The following is a 20,126-nucleotide window of genomic DNA, read 5'->3' as shown; positions in this document are numbered from 1 at the left end:
CACTAAAAACCTATTTAATTGAATTTTCAGAAGCACTAATTTTCATAGTAATGCTCCTCAGATATTTTAAGTTGTAAAAACTAAAGGATTTGGATATTTTTTGGGTTTGTGAACTAACAGACATAATACCAAATTATATTTATCATCTTCATGTGTTTAGCCACTGTTTACATAAATTGTGGTTTGCTTTCACATTTTAAACTGTCCTTGCATTACACTTCTAATCATATCTAGCAACTTCACGCAGTTCTTGCTGTGTCTGGAATAATCTAAAGAAATTTTATAAATATAAATATGTTGTGAATGGTTGCTTATAACCCTGGAAAACATTTGATCAAAACCAACCAGAGTCACAGCAAAGAATAGGCAACCATTCTTCTTTAACAGACATGAACTTGGCATTCATTTTTGCAGTATTGCAAAATTTATACTGATGAAAAAACCCCAGACACTTTTGTTTATTGCTTTGGTAACCTGTGTGAGGCTGGGACAAGTGAAACACCTCTGTAGGTTATTTGGAAAATGCAGCAGACATCATAAGGCTTTTAAGGTGCTCTGATAAGAAAGCTTTAATTTAATATGTCAGTGTTCAATATGTCAGAGCTCAAATATTCTCTCAGAAGAAAGCTTAATGTGCATGCATTATTAATGCACTATCTGAGGGAATAGATCTATTTGAGTGGAATCTGACCAATGTCATTAGTCACAGAGTGCAAAGGGAATTTGGAAATACAAATGATAATAGGTAAGAGGACACTTTTCACCTACCTTGTGTCTTGTATCACTTTTCTTTAAAATTTAAAAAACCAATGAGCTCTGGTTGTAATTTATGTAGTTTCCCCTATCTGAATTGCTGTGCACACACCTACCTGGTTTGATAATCAATGAATCTTGAGATTATTTCCTCACTATCAGATGATACGTTCTGTGTCCCTTGAGCTGGAAGGTGTGAATTTATGTCGAACTGAAGCAGCAATTTTTCAAAAACATGTTAGTCTCTACCTGAGCTGCTGCACAAACTCTCTAGTGACCCAAACCAAAGTATAGTGTAATTAAAACTAAAATTACTATTTTTTGAGGGCTGTACAGATTTCATGTCTGAAATATTTTATTTAGGTATTTAAAAGAAAAAACAGATTCATTAACTCATACAATTAATGCATATCCTAATCACTATAATCATCCTGTTTCTCCACTGATTTTTCAGGCATTACTAATTAGACATGACATTAATATTGCTATTTCAGCTATGTCAAAGCAGAAACTATGATCATAGTAGTTCAGAAGATGAAATTTTAACTGTTCCTCGGCCTGCAAGATGTTTTCATAAATTTTTTAGTTTGTGAAAGGCAAGAGTTGACTAAAGCCTAATTAAAAGATGTGTTACAGCACTGTTGCAAGAGACTTTACAATATTGGTTTTGTGTGTCTTGAAATCCAGGACTAAAGCTGACACAGCCCTAAGCAACCTAGCCTTGCAGGAGACTGAAGCCAAAAATCACCACACACCTCTTCCAACCTAAATTCTTCTTTAAATTGCATTTATGTGTGATGTTTCTATACTCAAGTCAAGTTTGCTGACAGTCATTTTCACAGTGGATTACAAGACACAGTTGAGAAAGGCTTAATTAAATTAGGAAACTGGACAACATAATTACTAAATAAATTCAGCACAAACCAGTGTAAGATATTACATGTCATATTACACAAATGGATTCAAATATTGTCAGTGGGAAAATATAATCTACAGGCGTTCATGGGAAATATTTCTGCTGTTGTGGTGATGAGAACACACACCTGCTTCATGCTCTACTATGATCCAGAAACAAACTACACACAAAGTATTTAGTGGATGGAAGAGAGTGTTAAGTGTCAGCATGAGACAGATACAGCAACAATCAACAGATTTTCTTTCACTATTTATTCTACCATCTCATGAGAAAATGAAGAATTAAATTCTTCCCAACAATGATGAGAAAAGCAGTTGCTCTATAATAAGGAATTAAGCATAGTAATTAGTCAGCTAAGTAGTAATATAACTGAGGTACATATATAGAATATGCATACAATAGAGGAGGGACACTTCAACTATCAAGTAGTATTTTCTTTTTATAAAGAATGGTTAGCATAAATTCATTGACACAAATATTAGTCCACTATTTTTAAAAATAAGCATTTTGAAAACCAAAATGCTTATGTAGAAGAGCTTTCTGGGAAAAAATATCAATCAGTACTCCCACCTTTTAGCGTAAGCTAAATAACATATTACATATTTGTTCTGATTCTTCTGTTGTTTTCAATAGGTGAGGAAACAAAATAAACAAGATGTGCTACTAGAAAATATAAAAGGTTTGTGTCTCACACCATCAGTTTTTGAGGTTTTAAATGGCCTAGTTATGGCAAATAAACCATGCACTTTATCTCATTGCTGACAAGCTCTCATTTAATACATGATGTCTCTAATTTGGCTGAATGGGAACAGTAATTTGGCTGTACACTTCTATCAATATTATCCTGGATATGGAACGACTTAGCATTTAAACCAATGCTATTTGACATGCTAGACCAAATTTAAACATTCCGTGTCTGGTCCAGCAGTCTTTGAAGATGTTTTTTTTTAAAAATATGCTTATCTACCCTTGCAGCTAAAGGCTCATCCACTGCTATGAACAGAGCTCCAAGAACAAAATAGCAACTGCTCAAATTGGCCACTGTCACAATTAAGCACCACACCTCTTCAAAGGCAAAAAGCAGATTACACTTCCCCCATGCATGCAGAATGTCCCTTCACACCAGTGAGAGAAGAGGCACTCAAGGCAGAACTCAGGCACTTGCAATGATGGCACCTCTTAAAACATCCTCCAGTGCTTTCTACCAGACAGCTTTACAAAAACTTCTCAAATCCACCAACCAAAGTTTCAACTTTAAGAGCTTGACTGCAATATTAACTATGCTGCCCCAGTGTCCTGCTTCATTTTATTGTGACCTAGAAAATCCAGTTCTCCAAAAGAAGCAGCAACTTTGGGTTGTACACAGTAAACTTTATTAGGGGAGGTATGGATAAATAAGCTTCAGCTGTGGCTATTATTGTGTCTAGGTCAACAGCATCAAACTCAGTGCAGCCAGACCACAGTATCATTGTTGTATTAGGATGTGCTATAGGAAAAGACTTCAAGAACACCCATGAAATTCTTAGGAGAAAAAGAAATTGTGGTGTTTGGTATTATGTATTTTCTAAATAAAGCAATAGTCTCAGGAAACAGCAAATACATACTGTAGGAAGAGAGCTGCCATAAATAAAAAACAATAAACAAATAGAATAAATAAATAAAAACTATTCATTCAATTTCCTATGACCAGTAACCCAGCATTTCCAACCTCCATCAAAACAAAACTCACCACACACTACAGTAACAGAGTGGGCTAAGAGATAGAATATTTTCACAGGTTTGTGAAATTAGCTTTCCAAGAGAAATTTACTAGTCTGAAAAGTAACACCATGGAAATAGCACTGGAGTTTCATCTAGCCTTCCTTTAGGGATTTTTTGTACCAAGTATGCCTAATGTATTCCCGCCCTCTGCACCTAAATCAAGACCAGCCAGCAAAGCAGTGTTCTCCTCTATTTCATACTTCATCAATAACATAAGCTTCCCATATCTGAAGACAAATTCTCATCTCAACAACACCAGCATCACGACAATAGGTGCGTTTTAAGCAAATAAAGTATCATCACTGTTTCATACACCAGTATAAACATCTAAGATTCCCCCCTCAAACAAAAGAGAAATTACAGCCTAGCTGAAATAATTACACCTCTTAGACTGTTCTAAGCAACAAGGTTAATTCTTACTTCAAAAATAATAAGAGAGAGCCTGGTTTGTTCTCCTTTTATGTTCTTAGATTAACACTTGCACAAACCTGACTTCGACACACTGCTATCCCAAAGGCATTGAAATTTCTGTCTGGATCTCAGTAAACAACATCATTTCTGATAATCAAAACCCAAAGTTACTCACACCTTCAACTATGCTGGGTTTGCAGTCTTGCAAAATTTTTAAGTAATGAGAATTATTTTGCCCATGGAAGCAGCAATTATAATTGAATGCAATGAGTAAGAGCATAATTTCAATCATGGTTACTTTTCAGAGCAGAAAAGTTAATCTACACAGTAGACAATGAGAACCCTGAAAACAACAAATCAAACCAACCGAGCAACCATTCAACACACTTGGCTTAGTTTATTCCCAAATACAAACTCTTAAGTCTCAACATGCATTAGAATATCATTATTGCTACATGCACCAAGGTGTATTTTGGGAGAAATGCTGAGGGAAACTCACAGTGAAGTCAAACCCATGTGACAGAGCTGGGAATAAGCAATGAAAACTTCAAAAAAGGGTAAAGCAATAATGCCTCTGCATCATGCTGCACGTCAGCCCTGATCCCGCTGCTCCGGCCCCGGTGCCTTAACCACACAGAAAGAGGTTAAACAAGAGGTATGGCTTTACAAGGACAAACATCCATGCAAGGCACCACCACCCATTTTCAAAGACCACGTCCAGCTGCCAGAGAGGAAAGAGTGGCACATGGACTCGTCCACCATTTAGGTGCTGCCTGCTCTGCTCACACAGGCAAGCAACAGCAATAAGCCCTGTGACAGAGGCACACTCCCTCCCTACAGCTGAGCAGGGCTGGCTGATGCCCAGCCCTGTATGAGAGCAGAGCTGCACTCACGCAGCAACACGAGGAGAGACAGGGGAGAATGGTCCTGCACACAACCATAGAAATAGCTGGGAAGAATTGGGGAAAAAATCATAGTGCTCTGCCCTCTCTTCTTAGCTCGTTGCCTGACTTCTGGTTTGTTTATTTGGGGCACTGGGCTGGGATGCCTGAAGAGTGATGAAGAATCACAATGCTGAAATTAGTAAGTCTGAGTTCCTCACTTCTCACACATGTATTAAGTAAAAATAGTTATATTACAGAAAGCACAGCAGGAAGAGTAGAGGGACAGAAAGAGGCACACATGCAAATAAATACCTCCTTCCATCCCCAATTATGCCACCCAGAAATTTTTGCTAAAACACATGCCATTTTTCCCTTCAATAAAAGTCAGCAAGATGGGAAACCTAGTAAACAGGCTTTATTATATCTATCTAGCTCAGATTCTCCTTCCATATGTTTCCATTAAATCATTAAAACTCATCATGCTGAGGTTTTTAAAAAGTATGTCTTGTTTATGAGGACATTTCACTCAAATCAGCTCACAATAGCCATTTTCCTGAATCCACACCCCTTTACAACCACATCCAAACCCACCATTGCTAATGCTCTCTCTCTGTGCTCACTGGGAGCCTCTCACTCCCCCTCACACTTTTTCTTTCCATAAAGCAAGCATCACCTGTCATCCAATTCCCTTGTACATGCTTTAAATTTAATCACAATACCCAAGGTGTCAATAATCATGTTTGTCTTTCTGACAAGAATCAGAAATAGATATAAAGTTCATGCTGCATAACAATAACATAATCTGCAGTGCTGCAACTGAACAACTTACTTCACAAGAAGTCTAAAGCAACCTCCTCTCAATTTAAAACATACAAAGGAAATCAGCCTTTTGAAACTAAATTCAATAAGCCAAACAACTTGATTCAGCTACTAATAAATCAGATAAAAGCCACTAGGAAAGATGCCAGGATCCCGTCCCAAACCACCAGCATCACCTTTCAAAAACATACGTCAATTAATCAAAATTAAAATGGGATGGCAAAAATTTCACTACTCTGATAGATACTTATTGTTAATATAATTAGTATTTCCCCATGGTTGCTTAAGACAACATTACTAAAACAGTTTTAGCAGCAAGGCTGGAAAATACTACATAGCCTAGAGTGCCCTCTTCCTTTTCCAAGAGGAATTTCAGGGAAACACTGTTGAAGATGTCAATCAGTTGTTTCTCAGAATGTCAAATAAAATAAATAACTAGAATGTATTAAAACATGAAAAAAGTTCAGTATAATTTAAGCCAAATCCTTACATGAGTGATGAATATGATTCTATCTTAATAAAAATATACTTACAGAGCCATCTGAAATTGTTCAAGCCATTTTTTCTTTAAGTCTTTAGTTTTGCAATAAACTTCTAAACCATTTTCGCCTTGGATATGAATGAGGTAGAAGCCATAAGACCACTGCATAAGAAGATTGGTAATACAAAAGTGATCAGTTATCAAGAAAGGAAAGGGGAAGAAAAATAACAAAGCATTTGTATATTCTTTAATTCATTCATTTTGGGAACAGAAAGAACACTTTACTGTGTTCCCTTGCAATTGCTTCCTCAAACATTTTCATTACCTCAAAACAAACAAAGTTAAAATTTCTAAATATCCACTCCAGTTTATATTTAAAATGAAAAATATCTTAAAGAAATTGTATTTACACTTTAAACTCCTGCAAAATCCTTCAAATTCTTGCTAAAAATAAACATTTTATGTCAATTAGCAACAAATATTTACCTTCTTATTTTCCTTATCAGTAGTGGGGTTATTCGTAATTTTGTATTTCTGAAGATCTATTATTTCCTTCATTTCATAATTATCCCCTCTCCGTTTGCAAACAATGACAGCTAGATCAAACAAGAAGATATGCCTATGAAAACACAATACAGAGATGGTTAAAGACACTCCAGAAAGCTAACACCAAAAAGTCTTATTTTACACGTTTTTGCCAGGGGCACTTAAAATTTTGAAGGTGAAGAGGTAAACTACAGGGTAATAAAACAACCAACACTGAAAGTACTTTTGGTTAAAACCAACTCCTTGTAAGGGACTTAGTGACCTTAGATACCAATGTAATAACTGATTTTCCATTCAGCACTTTGCACATTCACTTGGTCAGTGGCAGACAGGCTCTGTGAATGCCTAGCGGAATAGAAAGCCCCCAAGAATCAGTGAGCTGACCTGAAATCTACAGAGGGTTACTTAACAGGTTTTCAATAGCGAACACCACAAGTTATGCCATCACCTGTCTTGCCTCGCACGTTTGTCTAATGTCGTTATCCTTATTTCCCCATCACCTTGAGGTCTCCCATACTGTAAGAGGGAATGGTTCTGAAATAGAAGTGAAATGTATGATTCCATACAACAACAGCGTGAAGAGAACAACACATTCAAATGTTAGACCACTCACTTCTTTTACCCCATAAAAGAACTTTTCAGACCAGGAAACATCTTTTTCTCACTACCATCTCAAGGAAATACTATAATGAATCAGTCCATTCTATTTTTGTCTTCAGACAGAAAGATTTTCCCATCACAAAAACTGAGAGTCAGTGTACACATACAAACCTTTAACTGAGCAAATATATTGAACTACCAACACCCAGAACAGGAAGATTTATCTACTTTGGTATGCGCGTCATTCTAAACCAAGCTGAACATACTTATACTTAAATATTATTAAGAATATTATAAACTCCTATGAAATGAGGAAAAAAAATACATCAATATTTTTGATCAAAAGTGATTTAAAAATTATATGTAAATTTAAAAATCACATACCAAATTCTCTATTGATAGTTGAAACTGTCTAATTTCCCGAAGTGTTTCGTTATCTCTCTTTACTTCATTTACGTATTGAGCCAAGTCCTAGAGTATCAACAGCAAAAGGGAGGAAAACAATAATTTTTCCATAACAGACTGTTTTAATATATTATTTTGACAAGTTTATTTCTAATTTTATCTTTGTCTTATCTACATATTTAGTAATTTCTTATGAAATTCTCTTCAACATTCAAGAATTACCAATATGTATGCCTAAATAAAGAAGGAAAAAAGTGTCTGCATAGCTTCAATAATATTTACAACACTCTTCATGACATCTATTGGAATATGAATTTAGCAGCAAGAAAGAGGGGAGCAAGTAATAAATTCTTAAAAAGAGCTGATTTTTTTTCTGAATTTCCTTAGTTGTTTTTTTTAAGATTAAAGATGTAAATGTAATTCATGCAGCTCGCTACTGAAAAAGCAGTCAACATCCAACATCTGAGGTAAAGAGGAGGTAAATAGAGAATATAGTAGAAAGCAGCTCAAAAGCAGAATGTAAGATGTAAACTAATCATAAACCTGGGCGCTTATTAGAAGAGAAAAAGCTACGGCCCCAGTAGTGAGATCTTGCTCTTAGTGTTGCACAGCAGAGAGAAGCCATTACACAGCAGATTTTAAAAAGGGCTTTTGAAAGGATATACTACCTGAAGTCTCAGAGTGAGATCATTATTGTGCCCTTTAACAGAACATGTACTGTACACATTTCACTAAAGCCTTTAAAATGCTCTGAAGATAGTTGAGTAATAGTGACAATTTGCTGGGGCTTCTCTGTTTATGGCTGGAGATAAGGAGTGAGCAGAGGAAGTAATTGGTAGGGTTAGAGATGCTGAGAGAAGCAGTTGGAAAAGGTATTCTGATCTTCCTAACTTGCTTTTACAGTATCCCTTCAATATGGTCACAAATTTGGAGGGTGGGAGGAAAATACATCTTTTTCCTAAGATGTTTTTAATCAGAATCTGTAAAGAGCTGCAGCCATTATGCTAGCTTCCCAAATGGATCTGTGCAGGATATATTCATGTAAGTCTTTAAAAACTTAACCTAGAAATTAAATAACCTCCTTTCTTGAAGCCAAAAGAAATCCAACAGCATAATCCTTCCAAGAATTTTCTTTCCTGGGGGGCAGCACCACTTTGCTAGGAGTTTTTCCAAAGACATTTTCTTTTTGTCTCTCTTGATGAGAGACACCAGGGTTTTTAGAAGCAAAACATCAGTGCTACATGTTATTTCTACTAAAATGGCAGGGACTACAGTAAATCAGAATGGGAACAATGTTTAAGGAGAGATGCTCATACCTCAGGAGTCTGAGTGGGTTTAGAGGGGTTTGGAGAGGGTGGGAGTGAGGTTTTGTGGTATTTTGTTCGGTTACATCCTGCCAGCCGGCATATATCTGCCACAGCCACTCTGGCAAGAGATTTTTTTAATTTTTACATCCAACAGACACCAACAATGAAGAAAACCAACAAGTTGGAATGAAAAAGCAGGGGTAAATATAAAACAGAGTTATTTTCTGATCCAATTAGCAGCAACCAGGATAAATGGCCTGCTACTGGTTGGATGAACATTGTGCCATCTCTTTTCAAGCACCTCTCCAAGGGAAATTATTATGGTGTCCATCCCTCTATGTTCACTGCACAAAAATGGATAACAAAAAGGGGAACTAAAAATCTCATTTGTGAGCCGGTTTGTATTCCAGGCATTCAAGACAGTCAGAAAATATGAGACAGCTGTGTGACCCAAAACTAACTTAGTCTGACTTCAGCATCTACTGTGGACCATACAGATTACAAGAAGAGATATAATTTATGTCATGTTGGCTCCTTTCCCCACAAAGAAGAGAAAAAACTTTCCAATTCCAGCACATGAACGTCACCATTCATGCCATGAAGGCAACTGAAGCAGATCCGTGCTTTGTTTCAGAAGCTGTTCAGAGCACATAATATATTATAATATAATACCTTATGCTCAAGGCAACACAGTTATTCCATAAAGCATTTGTTTGTGCCAATTGCAGGTGAATGTATAGTGACAGCTACCCTACCTCCAGAAAGATACTTTCAAAGGTAACGCCACAGAGATTGTATTAAGATGACAGAAAAAGGCCTTGTAAACAAAGAGCTCTCCATCTCACTGGGAAATCAAGTGATTCAAATTGACTTACAGTAGTAGAAATACTCCTAAATTTCAGAAGCAAGACCAACATGATTGAAACACCTGTTTTTAAGCAAATGCCAGAGTAACGCAAAGTGGGCAAGTTTCATTTCAGAAACACTCTGCTTCAGAAAACTACTGAACTTGTTTCCCAGACTTAAGCAAAACCTCAACTTTATACTTGCCATGACACACAAAGCTCACAGGAACCTGTGAAAACATGTTTGAAATGTTGTGAAGAACATGATCTCCTCCAGGAATTAGAATTCTGAGCTACCATTCTAACCACCAGCAGACAAATAATTCACTGCCATAAATACTCACCTTCATTGCATCAAGTGCCAGTTTTAGATTTGCTTTCTCCATGGGATCAGTAGTGTGCTTTACCAGCTCCTGTGGACAGAGCAGTTAAAATTTCAACCCACTGTTCGTCACTTACATAAATTGAAATCATCATTACTCATCCCCACCCCCAAAAAATACAGAAGCCAAAACACAGCCCAAGAATAGGCATTTTCATCTCCAGAGTGAGCAGCCTAACAGTGAGTGGAGACTACTGCAAACAGTTAATTGGCAAGTGTTTAGGAATGATTGCTGCACAGCCTAAACACTGACTTTAGCTGCTAATGAACCATCACAAGAAGTGAATTTGTCTGTCTAGCACTTAAAACTTACCAAATCAGACCATTACTGTATGTGCATGCTGGAAGCCCAGGTAAACAACACTCAGGTTCATTTACACATTGCTATACAGCATTTCATCCTATTCCAAAGTACGCACTTGTCCACAGACAGGGATCCATGCTGGCAGTAAAACCTCAGCTGAAGTGTGCACAGCTTAAAAGTCACTGTCTCATACCTAAGAGGAAGCTGACTCAGAACACATACTGAAATCAAATTTATATGTTCAAAGAATTATTTTAGCCACTTCCCATATGGAAAATACAGGGATTTTTTTGGGCTTTATGAAGTAGAAGTGTAACCTCCTAGAGAAACAGGTCATTTCTTCTTTATAATTTGAGGCAATAATTATACATTTCAGTTCACATAACTTCCTTAAAAATTTAAGAAATGAAATAATATTTTTATACTCATATTACAATTAATAATAAATAATTATTACCTATATTTGCATTACAACTCTAATAATTTTCTCATTCTTATTATTTTCTTTCCAAGTCTGTAAAGTATCTTTCTTGTACAATATATAAATATTGTTACACAGAGCATAGTGACATTGTATATCATCTTTCCACAATATACAGGTTGATTATAAAATCATGAGTCAGATCTCATAAGCTTTCTTTTAAAAAAATAGGTTATATCATTCATTTTGCTTTTTTCCAATTTCAAACTGATCAAAATACTGATGACTCATATATAGAAGTATTTCAAAAATTTAGTATTACAAAATGTATGTTGTTCTGCAGAGTAAAAATTATGCTCCATATATAAGTAGTAGATCTTTTTAAAATGACATTTTACAAGCATCAGCAGGGTTGACAGTCTAATATAGTAATACATTTCTTTGCAGCTGAACTAATGAGTCTCCTGGCAGAGCTATCAAATTAAATTTATAAGACTCTCCACCCTTATTATAGGACTAACTGCAAAAGCTAATGCTTTGTGGGTTATAACAAGAAGCATTTCAAAATAAATATGGCTTAATTGCAATTTATGACAGCAAAAAAGTATCTTAAAAGTATGATGTATGTAAGGCCCAGCTTCCTCTTTCAGGGGGTAATGGTTCACATTTCCAAGTACCATGATTATGGTTTGGTACTACTAACCATTTTAAACACACCAACAATAAAAGGACCAGAGACTGAGGAAACAATCATGTTTTATTTGATTTTCCCCAGATATGCTTCAGCTCTAAGAAATGATCTCTGGGAAAAGCTCTGCACTTGACTGAATTTTATTTCATAACATATCTAGGGAAGCGTCAATCACCTTCCTTTGATAAAGACATTTAGCTTTCATTTTTACAACCCGCTGATGATAAACAATCACAGTTTTGCTCTCAGCCCCCTTAAATTTCAAAAATAAAATACCTGGAGCAGTAGGTGATATTTTAGCACTCTTTGCATTGGAACCACTAAAAGATCCCGCAGTGTAAATTTCCCATTGTTGGCTCTCTTGGAACATTCCTAGTTCAAAGCAGAAGAGAGAATAAGACAATAGAGCTAGAAAATAAACATATTCAAGTGATACATATGAAAATTCAGTGACATATAAGCAACTATATTAAGCTTGTGATAAATAGTATCAATAAAATAAAGGAAAACAGTTGACATGGCATCGCCAAAAAAAAGCCTGCATTTAGTCACTTGTTTTCAGATGTTCCAACATGCATGCAAGAGCAGAACAAAAGGCAAGAGAAATTAGGCATTCCATACAGCTAAAAAAAAAATTATATATTCCTATGGGGGAAGGAAAAAAGACAGCAAAAGGTTATCATGGAAATTACAGGCTAGACAGTCTCACTTCAGCACTTCACTGCAAAAATTGTGAAGCAAGTCCTCTTGGCAACAACATCTGGGCACACAAAGAAGGATATGAGAACATCCAGCATGGATTTACCACAGGTAAATAAATGCCTGACCTACTGGACTGCTTTTCACAATGAAATGGTTAGATCTGTGAATGGGTGGGGACAGTCTGCCTTGACTTTTCCAAGGCTTCATCTCTCACAGTAGAGTAATATCCAGGTGGGGATGTTATGCTCCAGGTCTATAAAAAACTGACTGAATTATGAGGCTCAAGAAGTGCAGTGACTGATGTTTCCTGCACCATCTGAGGGACAGCTGCAGGCAGAGCTCTTCAGGGCTCTGTCCAAGGCCCCCTCCCCTTTAGTGCCATTGGCAATCATCTGCAGGACACCCAAAGCAGGTCTGCAGAGAACATGCTCAGGGTGCAGCTGACGCCCTTCAGGACAGGCCCAGCACAAACCTCTCCTGAAGGCAACAAGGTAAAGGTGAAGTCCCTCACCTGGTGAGCACTAGCCAGGGACATCTAGCCCTGAGGGCTGAGCAGGTGGACAGCAGCTCTGCAGAAAGGACCCAGGGGTCGTGGCAGACAGCTCTGAGGCTATTGGACAAGGGTTTGTTCAGCCTACAGGTCCCTCCCAGCCTGTGTGATCCTACAACTCTACAACTCAGCTGAGATACGCTGATAAATGGAAGAATACCACTGATGGTCACTTCCTGAAAGAAAACCCTAACTCTCTAATGTCAGTGGCAAAACTCCCTTCACTTCAGGACCCAGAAGTGCACTTTCATATATGCAGCACATTTTCAGTTGATCAGAGGCTCCAAAAGAATGAAGGGAAACACATTCACTCATCACTCCAGCTAGTTTTGTCATCATAAAGGTTTTGATTTCAATGAAAGGACATAGTTGCAGAAACACATGGTATAATACGTATATATATACACGTTTAAAAAATACTGATACCTCTAACTTCAATTTAACATCTTCTTTTGTCTTAGAGATATTGTCTAAGCATGATATTGCAATCTCCACTTGACTGCAGTATTGTCCATAAATAACCAACCTAAATCAAAGCAAGAGAAAGAAAGATCATTTGTTTATTTAAGAACAACCCTTGATCATTTTTTCACACTCCTTGTTTCAAAAGGAGCACTGCCTATATAAGCAAGGATAGAATTTAGCCATGTGTTCAACAGGCAGCACGAATGAATAAAGACTATTCTGGAGAATAGTTTTGCTCTGCTTTCAAAATGGTCTAAAATCATTGCAATTTCCTTAAATAGTCACATATATATATAAATATGTTCTGATAAATACAAGATTCATTAAAAAGCAGCAAAACTTCTGTTGCACAGAACAGTCTGTAGTGTTTTCACCAATGTAGACTTCCAAGGTTGTAATGAATAAATTCTGGAGCACAGGTTTAATAGGCTTCATTACAGCCACCCTTTAAAGAACTTGTAGGTTATCTAAACTGATCTATCTCCAGCAGTCTCTATCAGGTCTAAGCTCTCAGATCAAAATAGTAGTGTATGAATTCTCAAGAAATTCTCAATAGATGTCAAGTGAAGCAAAGCTTCTTGAACAAGCCTGGTTTTATGACAGGAGTTTCTTGCCTCTCTGTGGAGTGCTTCATTCTGCTAGTCCCAGCACCAAGAGTGCTCTCTTCTTTCACCTTTTCATGTTTCTTGAGGTAATTTCTTCTGTATGCTTCAAACACTTTTTGGTGGGTTCCCATGAGCCTTCCACAGAGGTTTCCTGGATTTCTTTTTCTCTCACCTAACATTTACCCTTTTATTTAATTCTTTTTTTTCACAATAAGGTGATGACTCTTCTTATTTATCATTTCTTATTCTATTTCTTCTCAGTGTCCTTTGTTCCTCTTTTAGCACACACTTCAGAACAACTTTAGAAAGATAAGCATTTTCCAGAACAACTCCTTCTCCCCTGATTCCGTCCTACAGCAGCAGAAAGTGTAACAGCCTGGGAAACACTGTGTCCTGCTCCAAACCAGAAGCTGAGACAGAGGGTCTCTGAGGGCAGGACTGTTTATGGGCAGTCTGGGACACCCTCCTCCCTTGGAAAACTGTCCCATGTAACATTATTTGGATGCTGCTGTCCAATTTCTCACACACCAATTATTATTGCAATAATCCTCCTCCATCCATCACCCTGAAACAAACCCAGTTAGCTCCCTCAAGTCTTTCTGACTCTGCTCCCAGAAGGACCTAATTTTGAACCAAAACCCAGAGGTTACTTTAAGATAGGTCAGCAGTATAGCCAACAGAACAAGTGGTTTTCAGCCAAGTACCACAGGCATATAAATTCATCTATATAGTCCAACAGCTGTTCAGTGCTGGCAGAAGGAACAACATGAAAAGGTGGGTAAAAAAATTGGAAATTAGCCTACAGGGTATGGCATGTTGCCACAGCCATCCTGTTATCAGCTTGGCTGCTTTTCAAAGCTTGAAGGCAAAGGGTATAGTCCCTTCTCTCTTCTCTTTTATATCTATTCTCTCTTCTTTCCAGTTACAACCTCTTTTGTTTTCTTTAATCTGAAATATCCCTAATAAGTAACCTTTTTTTAATCTCTTAAACAATGCTAATACATGCTATAAAATATCTAGGATTATGTGCATGAAAAAAAAATGCTGTGCAAAATTAGATATTTAAGATATTTCCTTAAAGTATACTTGTTATCTGTCTAAGCAAAATTACTGCCAAAGCTGGGCAATAACAAGAGGGAGGGCTCTTAAAACAGTAGGTTGCACTTTTACTTCTAGGCTCAAAACATCAAAACTAGCTTGATATGGATACTTACTTTAAATTTAATCTCATTTCAAAAATATTCATCAAACAAAAATACAGTAAAACACCAAACTGAGCATATATTCACACAGTTAGTAAGAGTCCTTAAATCTTACCTTTCCTTGTAGTTAATAAAAATTTGATATAGGTTCTGATCATTTTTGTTAACAATGGAATCATTGATGTCCTGTGTAAGATTCCTGTGAATTTTCACCAAATCCTTAAAAACAGTAATGGGGAGGAGAAAAGCTTTGTAAAAATAGAATGGCTTAAAGCTTTGAATATAAAAATAAATTATTTTATGTTAGACCTATTAATTTCAATAAATTGGAAAACAGATCATTTGAGAGTAGAATCTATTTTCAAGGTTTGGCACATCTTCTGTATAGTGTAACAGGAAAAACTAAACTCCAAGAACTACCTGTTAGAGACTAATTTATTCTAGCTTGGAACATGCACTGTTAATTCACATTTATTTTATAATGATAATTTTAAAATTAAGCAAGTCAAGTAAATGCATTAGTGAAAAGTTGAAGTAATGATTCATGTCCCTCAGCTGTAAAAAATTAGTTCTGTACATTACATTGGTCAATTAGTGATGTCCTAATGCTAAATTAACTGTAGTCATAATGAGTTTCCCAATACAGCACACAACTAATGTCTGAGAGAAAGAAAATACTGCAGAAAGATTTGCTCTTTGATTACTGTTGCAACTCTCCTTGCTTATACACTATCATACATAAACTGAAGGAGATTGCATCAGCCTTAGCACTGTATGGACAGTGTCAGAGGATTCACAAGAAACTAAATCAAAACAGGTTAAGATGTTTTGAAATCTGGGTAACTGTAAGTGGTACACAGACCACAGGAATTAAAAAGAGAGGACTGTTCAAAAGAGCAAGGCACTGAAGATGATTTAATGCAAGAAATTTTATACTACAAAAATAATATTCAATACTGAGTCATGAACTAAGTTAAAACATTTAATTTCGCACTGATGAAAACTAACAGTACATAGAAGGTCAGTCACATCATGAGGGTGCAGAATCTTGAAACAGATCAATTTAGTTGCTAGTAACTGTATGGCCTCATCCTCAAAATCTTAAGTTGCAGTACACAGACACTTACAGAAATGCTTCCCAATTAATCTATTTGGAACAGGAGCACTTTTTCTAAGGAGCACACAGGGACTCAGCTAAGCAACACCCCTGAAAAGCAGCTTAATGCTAAGAGGACAGTGGGTCTTTTTGGGTTTCTAACTCAAATCAAGTTTTAAACTAATCTGATATCAACATCATTTGAAGTTAATGAATGTTCCAACATTCATTAACTGTTACATGTACTTTCATCTCTCTTTCTCTCTGTATGTCCCTATATATAATTCACAGGCACGCACAGGTGCACATATAAGTGCATTTATATACAGGTGCACACATAGATATACATACAAATGCATATATACATAATATAGATAGACCTATACAGACAAATATAGAGCCATACACTCCCTTTAAACAGCAAAACTTAGAAATGTGAGTGCCAGTGAAAGGCACTCTCTTTAGACTGGTGAGTAATTTGGGGTAATTTGTTTGGAGGTTTTTTCCTTTAAAATAAAGTAGTTTGATATCAGCAGTTGATGCAGCAAGCATCCTTTAGAGTCTATTTAAGGAATGTAACATCACCCTAAGGAAACAATCCTTCACCACAACCCCTTAACAGAAGAAAATCCGTTCTGTTCTGAGAACACAGCACTTGCTCTTCACATCTCACTTTGCTGCAGAGCTCTGTGTAACAGCTATTTTTAGTTTAAAACAAGCTTCCACTGCCCTCCAGCCTTCCTGCTGAGGAACTGCCACACAGACAAGGTCTGAGCAGACAAAGCGTTTGCAAATATTTTTGGCTTAGGCAAGTCCTGTATTTCTTTTAAGGTTATTGGATGCCTATGAAATGCTCCTGGAGTTGGAAATAAGCAGCATCTTCTAACAGCAGAATACCGAAAGCTGAGAACAAAAGGCAAAATAAAACAACCCAAACATAAGTTTACTATGTGTCTCCCTAGTCTAAAATAAACAGGTTTTTGTCCTTTTTAAACTTTTGTGATCCCATGCAATCCTTTAACTAGTAGTGAGTGGGCTGACCTCCCTGATGGTGCTTAAAGCATTCAAGCCCTTTCTGTACCCTGGTGCAGTGTTTCCACTGACTGGAATTAGGTCTTTCTATAAAAATAAGTCAACGTACATGGGCACGCAGAGCCTTAGGAAAGAGGTTGACAGTAACTTAGGCAGGGCACATCATTGCTTTATTTGCAATGAGTAAGAAATACTAATGCAGGATAGAATATAGATTTGTTTTCAAAAGCAAAGGGATCTCTGGGGAGCTGATGTAACTCAAGAAGACAAGTTAGTTACTGATACCTGTGACAGTGTTTTGGACTAATATTCAAAGTGGAGAACATGACAGCAATTAAGAGGCAAAGTGAAAACTTCACTGAGATAAAAATACGGCAAGGGATCATGTATCATCCATATAATAACTGTCATAACTTACCCTCTACCAGGATAACCCTGGAACAGCAATCAAAACATTTTTACAGACAGGCCAGGTTCTCACAGAATAAAATAAAATCCCAACACCTCCTCCTACAACCTGAGAGCCTGTTGGACATGCCAGAGATGGCCAAACCAGAGGTGATATTTTACAAGCAATAATAGCTTGATGTGGCCCATGAGCCACACTCTGGGGACCCTTTCTTTACGAAGGCCTCATGAAAGAACATTGCTTTCATTTGTCTGTGTTGAAAGAGGCTTCAGACCATTTCTGATCATTTCCCTTAGACAGAGTAAAGACATGCTGAGTACTTACCAACTAAAAATATATGTAAATTGTCATACTGCTTTGATTAAACCAAAATAAATGACACAAAGTAGTAATCACAGGAACCACTATTGTTTCAGTCAGATAGGAGGTTTCCTAGATAGTGCACAGAGGATTTCCAGCACAGAGGATATTCTTTCCAGCACCGGGTTCTGAACCCAAAACTATGAGCTATGTTAACTTTTAAGCATGTTCAATGATGTAAGAGCCTTGCAGCTACAAGGATTTGCAGAGCACCTACAGACAGTCAGTATACAGTGATAGGTAACTTAGCAGTCACAACTTTGTACCATCATTAAAATATCAGCATCTATTCAAAGATAATCCATTTCTAGAAATTATTCGCTTTTAAGGACCAAAAATACTCCAGTTTATAACAATTCACTATTCACATGCTAATACTATTTATCTTACCTTATTCCCTCCAGCAGAAAAAAAAAATTGCTAGTGCAGATCTTTTTTTGATCAACTAATATCCACATAAACACACCATGCATTGTATTTCAAATAATGATTTTGTGCAGTAACACGTAACACAAATATATCACAATCAGCTACGAACCTCTATGAACTGTTCATTAAATATGCAATTACTCACAGGAATGTTGATGAAAACAGTATCAAACTCTGATGCTGACAGAAACCTTTTCAATGGCACCATGAAAAACTGAAAGGAAAAAAAATATATATATATTGGCTATTGTAATTCTATCTTCTAGACTGCTATAAAAATGCATGTTATAAGTCTGTAAGCAGCATCTTACTTTCTCAATCGATTCCAGAGTTTCAGTGTACTTCTCTTCAGTTTGCTTTATTTCAGCAAGACAACAGCTTCTTATGTCATTTTCAGGACATTTCTGCAATTACAATGGAGTCAAGTTTAAGTCATTAACAGGCATCTAATGGATAACAAATGGCTTTATTTGTTTAGAATTACGCAATTAGGATAACTGCTTCCTGAAATTCTCTGCGTACTGCAGCCTCCAAAGATGACAGCAATAACCAAGAATATTTTAATGTTCAATTAGCTGATGACTTTAGTAAAATCGAAATCAAAGTAATGTTATGAAAAGTTAATGTTTAGACATAAAACACTGAAGTATCAGCATGTACTTTGGAAGCTGAAATACAAGGTCACATTTAATTTACATCCAGTCTGAGACATCTTATTTAAAATACTCAGCAGTTAATAATTCCATTAAACTTAATGGGCTTAATCATGTAAGCAACTTTGCATTGCCATAAATATTGGATTCAGTCTAATCCTTGTATTTATTTACAGGTTTTCCCCTTTTATTTCTCAAGAGGAGCTTTCTCTTCAGACACAACATGAGTATGTCCTCAGATCAAGAAGTGCAGTGACCTCAACATTCAGCTCTCACATATGTATGTGTGTGTCTCCAACAAAGACCCTGGGATTTTTTCATGTAAACCAGACTCATAGGACATGGAAGTAATTATCAGTAATTACATGACGCTATAAAAATAGTTTACAAGCACTCTTACCCAAGATAGGATTTACAGCATTACAGCTTCAATAAAATCCTATTTCAAATAAAAGAGTAAATAACTGGAAGATTATATGGAACTGTTTGTGTCAAGCAAGGCACAGAAGATCTGGAGGTCAGTATGGATGTTTGACACAGTAACTGGATAGGCTCTTGCAGTTAGAAGCAGTAACTAGTCCAAAATGTTTTCTCCAACAACAAAAAGCAGTATCTTATTCAGCAACAGAATTACAACATCCTTTTTGAAGCCTATTTATCAATTTGCAACATCCTTCAGCATATCCCTGGTTGTATCTTACTTATTTTCATCCAGTGTAAAGAATTCCTATGCTGCACATAGACCAGATAACTAGATGTTGTTCAAATACAAGGAGAGTCAGGAGTAGAAATTTAGCCCTATAGTTCTATCCATTCAAAAAAAAAACACTTTCAGCTTTTGAACATTTCCATAGTAGGAAAATACTTTTCTCCTCTAAGAATAGCAGAATTTCTAGACTGAAATTTTAACATTTAGCTGCTGGTACGTTCAAGAGCTAGACTCCTTCCACGCCCTCCCTGCTGCCAGTCTGACACACCTGCCATGCACAGCACAGAGTATGCCACGCTTGCGCTGTCTATGAGCCGTGCACAGCTGCTACACAGCTTGGCTGCCTCAGAGTGGGAAATGTACTCCTACCTCCTCAACTACGTACCAA

The 20,126-nt window shown here is 36.7% G+C and overlaps 1 protein-coding gene across 3 annotated transcripts in view; it reads right to left on the bottom strand.

Moving 5' to 3' along the window:
- Positions 1-20,126, bottom strand: part of VAV3 (vav guanine nucleotide exchange factor 3) — a 192,217-nt gene that overhangs the window by 72,140 nt on the left and 99,951 nt on the right. For all 3 annotated transcript variants that reach the window (XM_015636685.2, XM_015636684.3, XM_033516314.1), the window contains 10 exons: positions 18,688-18,780; positions 18,522-18,590; positions 15,166-15,269; positions 13,205-13,304; positions 11,803-11,898; positions 10,073-10,141; positions 7,556-7,642; positions 7,020-7,105; positions 6,512-6,644; positions 6,078-6,187 (listed from right to left, as the gene is read on the bottom strand). In XM_015636685.2, coding sequence (XP_015492171.1) covers positions 6,078-6,187; positions 6,512-6,644; positions 7,020-7,105; positions 7,556-7,642; positions 10,073-10,141; positions 11,803-11,898; positions 13,205-13,304; positions 15,166-15,269; positions 18,522-18,590; positions 18,688-18,780 — 947 coding nt within the window. The remainder of the gene's footprint in view (positions 1-6,077; positions 6,188-6,511; positions 6,645-7,019; positions 7,106-7,555; positions 7,643-10,072; positions 10,142-11,802; positions 11,899-13,204; positions 13,305-15,165; positions 15,270-18,521; positions 18,591-18,687; positions 18,781-20,126) is intronic.

This window comes from Parus major, chromosome 8, assembly GCF_001522545.3.
Source record: "Parus major isolate Abel chromosome 8, Parus_major1.1, whole genome shotgun sequence".
NCBI lineage: Eukaryota > Metazoa > Chordata > Aves > Passeriformes > Paridae > Parus > Parus major.
The sequence above is the reverse complement of the archived record's forward strand: the minus strand, read 5'-3'. Positions and strand labels throughout refer to the sequence as shown.